The 11,949-nt window shown below is 47.6% G+C and overlaps 1 protein-coding gene across 1 annotated transcript; it reads right to left on the bottom strand.

Annotated features, from left to right (window-relative positions):
- Positions 1–9,372: 9,372 nt before the first annotated feature.
- On the bottom strand, positions 9,373–10,329 carry LOC146209197 (sulfotransferase 1C4-like). The gene has a single exon (XM_084587366.1). The coding sequence runs from the start codon at positions 10,324–10,326 to the stop codon at positions 9,373–9,375; it is 954 nt and encodes a 317-aa protein (XP_084443492.1). The 5' UTR covers positions 10,327–10,329.
- Positions 10,330–11,949: the final 1,620 nt, after the last annotated feature.

Below are 11,949 nucleotides of genomic sequence, written 5' to 3'. Positions count from 1 at the left end.
CATGGCCGCCTACATCATATGCAGGAAACGAAAACGGCTGCTTTGCAGACTCTATCCCACTCTTTCCTATAGCAACGACGCAGTGCCCACCACAAAGCCGCAGGCGTCCGAAGCCGCGGCAGGGTTGCCCCCAAATGGCTCAGGTTACGGGTTCGGTCGATGGATTCAAAGCCATTGCAACTGACTGCCGCCCTCTCGTTTCCGTGAGGCGAGTGTCGCGTCCGCGCTGTCCTGCTGCCGCTCAGGTGGCGAGAAAAAATTCGAGCTCCAAAACGCGGCCGCACGATTGCTAAGAGAAGCGGCTTTGTGAAGCCGTTTTTAAAAGCGAAAGCTTTTACTATTCTCTTCTGTAGCTTCTTCACTTCACTGTGTGCGCACACGGCGCACACAGTGACGCCGAAACCGAACGAACCGTGTGCTCTGTCCGCCTAGTCACATGACAGCCATGTCTTCACTCAACCGCAGGTACGCTGGAGCCGCGGCGCTCGCTCTCTCTAGATGGCCTCCGCTTCTGTGAAAATAAAGACGAAGCGCCGCTTTGGCCTGAGGTAGCGCGCTAGCGCATGATTCGGTCAGGTGCTCCTGTAAGTGGCCAGACTGCTGATTGCGTTCATCTTTGATTCCGCCATACTTTTGGTGCTAAAACACCAAAATGAATTACGAACCAATAAATGCCTGTTAAATGCTCCTACGTGGTTCCAACGGGTCGTAACAACTCTCGAAAATTTAAAGGTAGCAGTCGTCATGACTTGTCCGGGCGAGACGCCTCGTGAACTGTCTGTGTCTCAGAGGTGGCGAAGACGACAGGCTGGATAAGATCATCCAGTGGACGCTGCTCGCCGAAAGGCTGCCGCACAGAGACGAAGAAAGGCGGGTCGAGGGAAACATGCTCCGCTTTCGCTTTGGTTATTTAGGTTTAGCCAGGTTAAACATTTGCATTTTTTTTGCAGGAGAGCAGGTGTGCCCCTCGCGACACTTGCACGTTTGGCATATGCGTGTCATATAGTATGGGGGTTAATTCTCGCAAGAATGCGCCAAGGTGGGCTAGACGCTACGATCGCCTTCTAGCGTCGGCGTGCGAGCCCTAGTAGACAGAGCTGAGACCACCAACCCGCGGTGCGAGAAGTCGCCACTGCGGCGGGTTCGGGACAGAGGGGACAAACATAAGTTGAGCACTCGAACAAATTTTAATCTGCCCTAGTAATTATACAAGGCAAATCAACAGCACACAAATACAACCGACGTAGCGAGCGAACGTCCCGCTCGCCTACGGGGGTTAAATAAAAACCAAGTAAAAAGGAGGAGGACACGCAAGGATTGTTTTGCTCATCTGGCGTGACTTCCCGCTCACGAACCGTTGCGGAAGGTGCGTACGGTGATCGGGTGACTCTGTAATGGCGGTGGTCCCTCCGACAGAAACCATGAACCGCGCGCATGCGCGCTCAACCGCCGAAGAACCCCGAGCGAGTTGCAACAGACGCGCTCCTGGCCTCAGACCGGGGAGAGGAGGTATCCGGGTTAGCCGGGAGGAAAAGGGAAGCCCGCGTCAGCGGACTCCCGCGGAGATGTATGTCCGTGCCAGGCCCCCTCCCCTGCATGCCCCTCCTGTGGCTACGCGGGAACGCTGGGGAACCTCCTGTATGTGTGCCCAGCACACGCCCACCACTGTCGAAGGATGGAGGCAGGCTACCGGGCACTTGGACTCCCTGCTGCCACGGAGGACAAGATGCTCTTCCCGACCAGGAACCCCCTGGCAGCCCACCGGCCCCTGCTGGCCTTACTGGAGGAGACCGACCTGGTTGCTCATCTTTAGCTTTATACCGGACCTGCGGACCATGGCGCTGGCGAAGAGGTAGACGCCGGCAAGAGCGGCTACATGACGATGACCCCCCCCCCCCCCCCCCGCACCTACTCCCCACATCCCATCTCTTCTTCCCCTGGACGCCAAGAGGGCCACGACATATTAGGCCGGCATAACTCGCATACAGTATCCCCGCCCCACGAATACCCCAAAGAACATAGTAGTAGTAGTAGTAGCCCGCGGTAGCGTCGCTGCGGGTGACTGGGAGGCGGTTGGGGGTGGCCAGTGTGCCCTCTCCTCCCCAACCTCCCTAACAGTGAGCGTACTTCGCGTTATAATTCCGCGTTGCTGTTATAATGGGGCCAGAGGATAGCGAATCCCCACAGTAGCTATGCTCTGTATGGTACTATATTTTCCAGGGCTAGTTGCTTTCTGTCATTCATGTAGAATCACGGCGTTTCGTAGACGAAGGCACAAAACTAGAACAGTAGTGTCCAGCGCAGCTGTGCTGGTGTCATCGTCCGGCGGCTTTGTCTGCAAGCGCCACTGTTCTTTCAGCCACTGCGTTCAAACGCTAGCAAATTGTAAGACAGAAAAGGGCTGGCGCGCGGTCATCCGTTTTTTTAAGGGACAGGTCGGAGGAAAGAGGGAAGGAGGAAGAGAGACCGCGGTGAAAGCACTCTCTCCCTCCGCTTTGCTATCGCTGCTTCAGGAGTAGAGGCACACTCGTCGAGTGACAGAAATTCCGGAGATTTTTCACTAGTGCCTTCCGAGAAACGAAGTGGGTGAGGAGGGTGAGCGATGCGATGTGGAAGCAATAAAGTTCCCGCCTGCTCGACGGGATTCTTTTTTCTTTCTTTTTTACTACGAATTCATTCGATGGCTTCGCTGGTTGCCTGAAGAGGCCACTTTAGAACATAAGAAATGCAAATTTACATTGTACAAGGAGATAGCGACACTAGAATCATGGCTGTAGCGCGGCAGATATCGTTGCGCATGCGCAGAATACAACATCGAGTTGCGGCGAATATTAAGAAGGGTTTCAGTGCCTCAGTGCTTACCGGTTTTCCCAGAAGAGCTTCCGCAAACCTTAAGAGATACAGCCTCGCTGCAAAATGTTCAAGATAGAGCGTTACGTCCCGCCGCCACCTTTCCTTACTTAAGACGTCATCAAGTCACTCGCGCCCTCTTTATTTATTTTTTTTTCCAAGTCTGATACGCAAAGTTTTGGTGGTATGTATTTGTGCGAGAGCTTCAAGTTGCTATTTTTAAGTCAAAAGCCTTATGAAGTTTATTACAATAAAACATGTGGCTGCAGTTGGCGTCGCGTGGTACGAAAATTCCTCCAATGGTTGCCATCGCCAAGGCTTTGTGAACTAAGAGGAACACCACCCGCTGCTGCAGTGAAGTGAGGAAGAATATCAAGAGTGAGCGTTAGAGCGGAGAAGGTGTGAGCTGCGTACAGGTAGAGGACAACATATGGCGTCGGAAGAGAGAGCTGAAAGCTAGCGGGGAGCGGAAAAGTACCGGAAGGGGGCGGAGAACCAGATGGAGCAGGCACCGGCATCACACCACCTGCTGCCTGACTCAATTATGCCAGAGCTGGCCTTGTTTACCCCTTTTTATTCGGTCTTAGCACTAGAACTGCCAGAAAGACTGAATCATGTGAAACCACAGTTGATGCTCCGATTTCCTTTCTCGTTTTTCTTCTTTCGTTTTTTAGCTGCGCTTATGCGCATGTACCTTTAAAACGGCTTAGCCCACGCTGTATTTTCGACTTATGTATACATGAATCCTCCCTGATGGCGCTGCACGAAATGTAAATGAAATTAAATAAATAGTGGCCTATTAATGATATGGCAGCCTTACGCGTAACCGAAGCCCCGGATACAAAACCAGTAAAACGTTGACTACATGTATATATATATATATATATATATATATATATATATATATATATATATATATATATATATATATATATATATATATATATATATATATATATATACACCCTCATTTCCCCTTGATTGATCTGCTTGTAGCTTACGGGGGTCTCGGTTCTGGCAGTCTTGAAGCCATAGGTAGCGTAAGAGGGTTCTGGCAGTCTTGAAGCCATAGGTAGCGTAAGAGGGTTCTAGCACAGCTTTCGCCCTCGCTCTTGATCACGTTCTACGTGACGCTGGCGGTAACAAAGGACGTCCCACGTCCGCCGCTATGGCTGAGGGTGGCGCTGGTGAACACTCTCAAGGTTCGTATACAGACAACATAAATACCCAAGAAAGTAGCAGGGGGGACAGCGGCCGATGTAGCTCAGTTGGAAGAGCACCGGACGCGTTATTCGGAGGTCGTGGGTTCGGATCCCACCATCGGCACGTTGTTTTTTCTTCTACTTTGTGTCTAATTATCTTTCCCCTAAACAGATTACATTACTAATTTCTGTGATTATCCAAGTAAACATTAAAAAAAAGACAAAGTACCATCCCCAACGCTTTCCTTGGCCTCGCTGACTGTTGGCTTATTTCCTTCGTGTATTATAACGAGCACCCTCATTTCCCCTTGATTGATCTGCTTGTAGCTTACGGGGGTCTCGGTTCTGGCAGTCTTGAAGCCATAGGTAGCGTAAGAGGGTTCTAGCACAGCTTTCGCCCTCGCTCTTGATCACGTTCTACGTGACGCTGGCGGTAACAAAGGACGTCCCACGTCCGCCGCTATGGCTGAGGGTGGCGCTGGTGAACACTCTCAAGGTTCGTATACAGACAACATAAATACCCAAGAAAGTAGCAGGGGGGACAGCGGCCGATGTAGCTCAGTTGGTAGAGCACCGGACGCGTTATTCGGAGGTCGTGGGTTCGGATCCCACCATCGGCACGTTGTTTTTTCTTCTACTTTGTGTCTAATTATCTTTCCCCTAAACAGATTACATTACTAATTTGTGTGGTTATCGAAGTAAACATTAAAAAAAATGACATAAACGTACTATCCCCAACGCTTTCCTTGGCCTCGCCGACTGTTGGCTGCTTTCCTTCATGCATTATAACGAGCACCCTCATTTCCCCTTGATTGATCTGCTTGTAGCTTACGGGGGTCTCGGTTCTGGCAGTCTTGAAGCCATAGGTAGCGTAAGAGGGTTCTAGCACAGCTTTCGCCCTCGCTCTTGATCACGTTCTACGTGACGCTGGCGGTAACAAAGGACGTCCCACGTCCGCCGCTATGGCTGAGGGTGGCGCTGGTGAACACTCTCAAGGTTCGTATACAGACAACATAAATACCCAAGAAAGTAGCAGGGGGGACAGCGGCCGATGTAGCTCAGTTGGAAGAGCACCGGACGCGTTATTCGGAGATCGTGGGTTCGGATCCCACCATCGGCACGTTGTTTTTTCTTCTACTTTGTGTCTAATTATCTTTCCCCTAAACAGATTACATTACTAATTTCTGTGGTTATCGAAGTAAACATTAAAAAAAAATGACATAAACATACCATCCCCAACGCTTTCCTTGGCCTCGCCGACTGTTGGCTGCTTTCCTTCATATATATATATATATATATATATGAATAAATATCATGGGTACAAGCGTCCCCTGGCCTGGCGCCCGGCTCCCTAAGGGTTGTGCGCTTGGCGCTCTGGGGCAAAATAGTTTCGAACACTTAACCTGCAATGGTGGTTGAAGTTACCGTGTTTCACGGGGTTCAAAACTGAAAACGAGTCGCAAGGCCAGACAGCCGGAAATCCGGAGTTGCACAGGACTGCAGTGATTCTCTGAGAAGTGAACTTCATCAGGGACAGTGAACCTTTACGTCTTTCGACACGCTGGTTTAGAACGTTTCGCACTTGAAACTGCAAGACTTTTCTGAGTTTTCGCGTGTGCAGGACATGACTCGTTTTCATTTTTGAACCCCGTGAAACACGGTAACTCGAACCACTTTTGTAGGCTTAAGTGTTTGAAGCTATTTTCCCCCGGAAGGAGCGCAGCGGGGTTTGCGGAGACTCTTCCAAGCGCACACCCCTGTGAGAGCCGGACGCCAGGCCGGGGGACGCTTGTACCCATTTTTACCGGTGGGTGTCCGGCGGCAGATTTCGAACGAACATTTTACCGGGGGAGCTGAGTACAGATAAAGAGGACAGCATATCGCGCCGGAAAAGAAAATGCCTACGCAGCGATACACAATCTGAACTGTGGCTGGCGACTTCACTGTTCCGCCGGACCAAGTATGATGCACTGTGGCATGTGGCAATAGATATCATCTCAAACCATGGCACTGAATTTCGTTCTTGCTTCTTATGACTAAGCTTTCTTATGACGTACTCAGCCTCGCTGGGGCAGAGAGTAGCGGTCATAACCAAAGTGCGGACTTAACCGAGAAGGCCCCGTGACAAATGTTGTGACGCGGTTTTATAGACGTCAACGAGCATCCTCTTCTAGCTCGAAATTTACGAATAACTGTAAAAAAAGTAGCTAAAATTGGTCGAACCACAGCGCGAAGGAAAATGTGTTTCAAAAAGTGTTGCAAGCTTAAATGGCTGTTACTTTAGACTAGATGTAAACCTCGAATTAACCGTGGTTGAATATGGCGGTTGCATAACGTTGTTGCGTGTCTATGATAGATAAAAAGTTAACTGTTACAACGTAAATACATTTCTAGTTAACTTGATTTGGTTCTTAGATCTAGTTGATCTGAAGCAACTCAGGCTGTGTGGGACTCCGCAGCTGAGGTTTGTGCAATTTCGACTGCGTGTGCGTCTATAATGGGGACCTTATAGTTTTGCTCATCCATCGAAAAGCGGCCGCCTTGGCCAGCACGGAACTCACGTTCTTGGTTTCTGAAGTTAAGCGCCCAAACTACACTCGCGGACAGTTCTCTGCCGATACACAGCCAAGGCTACGGGGGCGTGGTTTCCTCACAGCATTAGTTCTCTAGTTAAGAGGTGCAGCCCTCAGTTACGGTTCCGGCTTCAGTTCGGCCTCTTTTTGAATTATTAGTTTTCGACCTGATAACCACGCAAATATAATTTACACTAATAGAAGCCTAAAATGAACGTTATTTTCGATTATGCAATAGCCCACACGACGCAAGTAAGTTGTGAAAACAAGCGAATTTCGAAAGTGTGCCGAAATCGGCAAAGAGACCAAACAGATGCAGTCAGTAATGCTGAACTCTTTTCCTGGCAGGCAGCGATTTTATTGGCATGTGCGTGGTGTGCTTTAGTAACGTTGCTGTAATGGCTATATTGTAGCATTATTTGATGTAATAATAACGTGAATACGTCTTTGGTGTTACAATGTTTCATAGTGAAGCTCGCTTAACTTCTGGTGAGACTATATTCTGCCACGTAATGTGCTGGTTCGTGTCCACTGTGTAGCTATGGCTGCATACCCACGGGATGCTGTTTCGATATATGTAGAGCCCCCACGACGGGGTACTCATTCTGATCAATATATTCCCTGGTGTCCACAATTCTCGGATCACTGTGCATTAAAAGTAATGTTACTAGATCATAAAGCTCGTGCAATTCCTTGGAACATAGTAGCCTTCACATTCGACAGGCACATGCTATGTACTTTCATAGATTTTACGTTGTTGATAAGAAGACGTACAGGGGGGAGGGGGGGGGGGGGGAGGGGGGTAAAAAGTTCCCAGGCCGCAGGTGTTACTTCTGGTCAGCATACTCTCCCACGTGAGATGCCATTAAAGCTATAAATGATCTCAGAGGTTAGAATAATGCTTCTCCTACCCTCCACATGTATTTTGAGATTTGGGGCCGTCGTCGCTGCCTGACTATCCTGCTCAAAAGCAGACCCTGTGGCCTGGGAACTTTTAAACAACCCTGTAGGTTAGCCTCTGTTGGTAGATTTACCGCAAAAGGCTCCCTAACGACTAGCCCAGTCGAAAAAGAGTTCGATCGCCGTAGACGTATACGTTTAAGAGCGTCAGCTCTAATTTTGCAGAATTTAGCATTATGCCCCCAATTTCAGTGCCAATGCGTGCGTAAATCCCGAAACAACTATTTGTTTCATACCACCTGCACCCCTCTCTGCGACCACTGGGTCGCCCGCCACGGACCCCCCCCCCCCCCCCCCCCCCCGCCCCCTGGTCGCACCTCATCACAGTTTCGAGGACCCAAGGTCGTCTGCGAGAATCCCTAGATTTAGCTCGAAAAGGATTATTTGCGCCGTATGATGCTGATCCGTTTAACTCCCCTGAGAGCACTGTACCTCATAATTTTGCCACCACTGATTGTAAGTGGCGACATACACACCCATTCCCAAGTGGAGATATAAGGCCGGTCGAGAAAAAGAAAGGCGAAGTCTCAGAGCGATAAAAAAATGGACAAGAAACTGCCAGATGTAAGTAGCAAGAGCAAACGCATTTAATAACTACATAACCATGTCAAAATTCTGACAAAATAATCATTAGGTCTGCTGTTAAACGTCAGGGTTTTCTGTAGCTCTGTAGTACTGTTACTTCCCAATAGTACTTAATTTTTTTCTTTAGTACTTTTTATCAGTCTGTAGTTCTTCAGTACTTTTCAGTGTAACTAGAGAAAATTATGAGTGTACTACAGAAATTTCTGTTGCCGCAACGACTGAACGGTTGAAGCCGCACAGAAATGTTTCGTTACAACAGAAAATTGTATGTGGTTTTTCCGATTGAGAATATCAAGGAAGGTTGCCGCTCTGGCATACAAGAAGCATACATGAAGGGTTTTGAGTAGGGCTCCCTAAATGAACAGATTTGTGGCTGTTACACTCACTTGAGTCGAAAATCTGCTGTTGTAGTGAGTCGAGATCCTGTTAGGAATGCGCCCGCCTCACCAAGGCCAGTCATAATGCGCTATCAGCCTAATGCACTGCAGACAGATTATGATAACGCCATCTACTGATAACGTAAAAGGTCACAAACATTCTTTTGAATAGTTCCGGAAAACTAATCCTACAATTATGTGCTCTTTAAAAATATTTTCAATAACGCGTTCACTGCGAGAAATAAAAATGTGGCGAAGTACGTAATCTGCTATAGTCACCCAATGGGCTTTCCCCGTTGCAGTCTAGAGCTGAGCGATGTGGACTTGCTGGCTTCTAGCAGGACGCGCATGGTTTAGAAACTTGTACATGTTTAGTCAATACTGCGCAAAAGATAAAAGAAAAAACAAGAGACAAAATTCGATATATGTACAATTTACTGCTATAACACGTAGTGTTCAGATTGAAATAAAATAAAGTGAGTTAATGTATGCAACAGTAAAAATGTAGCACTGTTTAGCGCCAAATGTAGTGCACAGAAGAGTGAGGTCATTATAGAAGTGCATTAATTTTGCGAATAAATGAGGCCTGTTTTATTTATGTCGAATAATATGTGTCCAATCATTTGCATAAATTCCTACAAGGAGACTTGCGAACATTCCAAAGGAACACAGCACCTGTGTCTGCCATGCGGGCGCTCATTAGGGCGACTGCATTTGCACTTTCGCAAAAAAAAAAAAAGAAGCACTTAGATGGCACTGAAACAATTTTAAATACATTTATTACTGTGGACACGCCGAAAAAGATAGGCAAGCTTCGTAAAAGAATTACATGACACCATGCTTCCGCCATGTGTCAATCAAATCAGTGTTCGATAAACGCTCCAAAATCTTTTTCTCCAGCCTTGTGTTTTGCTCTGCAGAAAAGTGGTTCTTCCAGTCTCCAACAATACCTTTGCGGATTAAGCTGGCAGTGGAAGGATTCCTCTGCGACATCTCGTGCAATATCTTAAGGCCTTGCGGTGCGCCTTCATCTATGTCTTCGGAGAAGAATTTTCTGAAGTTCAGAGCGGCGTAATTCTGCATAGATTTCATGTCGCAGTATTTGACCACGTTCAGGAGAAGATCTTCGTTCTGGAGAAGGAACTTATGGTGTTCTTTGTCGAAGAACTCCGCAATCTTCAGCACATTCTCGGACAGTTGGGCCTTCATGTCTTCATAGTGGAGAAGGAGCACATTGGGATCGTTGCGGTGCTTGTACCATTCCTGAATGTGGTCGAAGTAGTCCCCGTAAGCAGTTTGGCCTGCAATAAAGATCTCGAAAAAGCGGTCAAACTTGCCGTCGGAAAAGTCGAATCCCTTGCAGCTCCGCGTGTGGTGGAATAATGACACGCAGACGTCTTTGGGATTGCGACATACGCACAGGTACTTCGCCTCCGGATGCATGGGCATGAGGTGGTAGGGAAGGTGGCTCTTGATTATTCCCGGTCGCACCATGCCTCGCACACATTCAGCGCCCATCATTTCTAGGTATGGACTACTTTTGAAGAATTGCAGGCCGCTGGTGGGGGGCACGCCACCGTTGAATATGAGGAAGCCAATGTGTTGCGCCCATGTGGTGCCACACTTGGGATATGTAAGGATGAACTTGTCATCAGGTCGGGGTCGATAGCTCAGCGCAGAACGCAGCATTTCGACAGTGAAATTTGGGCTGAGTCTCAACACGCCGTCCATGTCTCTGTACAGGGGGCCATCTGGGAGTCTCACGTCAACGACAGCCATGTGGGACTTCTTGAGAGTTTTCAAATGGTACCCGAATGCGTCGATAGTTTCGGTGGGTTAAATGATTCCTGAAAACAAAATGAATGAGATCAACCACTAGACCAACCTGTGTACCAATGGAGCGAGAAAGCAGGAAACGTGCGCTAAAGTTTGCTATAAAAGGATTTCCTGGCTGCTCAATTACAGCTTGCAGTCCTTGTTGTTGTTTTTTTTTTAGAATTTTCATATACTGCCCTTTGCATGTAGTTGGGAGATGCAAGCTATCATTTCTTGGTGTCACGGCAACTGCTGACGTAAACGCATCGGAATGCCTCAATAAAAGCTTCTATATGACGGAGCTCTTACTTTCGCTGCAATTTTTGAAACAAGAATATGTACATCGGCTTTGTTCATTTTGCAAACCCTGACGGTGATAAATATGTGTGATAGTGCCGAGGAACTCGTGAAGCGTATTTATGGCCCAAGCTCTCGGATGACGGTTGGGAGACTTTGCCTGTGTCGCACCATTAAGGTAGTGTTGGGCATATGCTCCTACGTCACAGCGGCCACCATTTAGTGCTGAATGAAGTACGGTGGAAGGCCGTATGCATGTCCAATCTACTAATTTTTATCCTCTGCTCTGATTTGTACTGCTGAAGCTGGGCTCTGCACCACAAAATGACTCCCATGGCATCACTTGAGTACCTCCTGTACACCGAGCTCCCTCTAGAAATGCTAATTCCTTTGTGGGATACGATGTCATGAACATTCGTATGCGATCCTGGTACCATATAGTGAAAGACAACGCATATACAGGGTATATAATTTCTCTAGAATGCTCAAGGTCTTGAAACCAATCTGCAGTTGCCTGGTCCTTAAAAGGAAATTTTAGCCTTTGCATTCCACGTGAGATTTTATTTACTTCATATTTGATTACAGGCAGTAATCGCAGTTTTTCCGCTGTTTTAGCTTCATTATTATCATTATTATTAAACATGTGGTGAGCTAGAGGCCCAACTTCTCCATAAAATCTTTGTTGTCCTAGTTGGAGTCGGTGCTGTGAACCAAAAATCGCGGGCATGCCGCTGGCAGGTGATGTAGTTGGCAGGCGACATGAGCGGCAACTGATTGGTTGACGGGTTGGGTGACGTCACGAGGCCACATGATATGGATGGCTTGCCAGGGCACTGCGAACAAGTATTTCTCTGAGATGGAGGGGCAAGGTGGGAACCCAATTCTCTAGGTTCGCGATTATAAGGGTCGCGAATCCACGACTCGTATATCTCGAGTCAGGCAAGATGCGCATAGCGCACATAAACACACTGGTACAGCTTGACTCACGTGGTGCTTTATATTTTTGTCATGTGTTCTTTCACATGATATCGTATCTTATGCAACTGTATTCTAATAGTACTTGTGATATTACAGAGATAGTAATCAAGATCTGCAAGGGGATCTGCAAGCGGGTGACCGACGGGAGCTAATATCATTAAAAGCAAATATTTGATGTCCGCCATATTTTCTCGGCTATAGTTCAGTGGAAAATATATTTTTAGCTATTTTATGCATATTTCTAATAATATTGCCCTCCTCATCTTTAAGTAAGACCATTTTAGTGTTGCCCAGTGACTAAGTTCCTCGTGA

The sequence above is a fragment of the Amblyomma maculatum genome, chromosome 1 (genome assembly GCF_055883805.1).
Source record: "Amblyomma maculatum isolate TAMU_Amacu chromosome 1, ASM5588380v1, whole genome shotgun sequence".
NCBI classification, from domain to species: Eukaryota; Metazoa; Arthropoda; class Arachnida; order Ixodida; family Ixodidae; genus Amblyomma; species Amblyomma maculatum.
This window is presented reverse-complemented; position numbering and strand designations above follow the sequence as displayed.

Bases quoted from the DNA above. Each gene is read 5' to 3' on its own strand.
- LOC146209197 (XM_084587366.1), bottom strand. From the start codon at position 10,326: ATGGCTGTCGTTGACGTGAGACTCCCAGATGGCCCCCTGTACAGAGAC.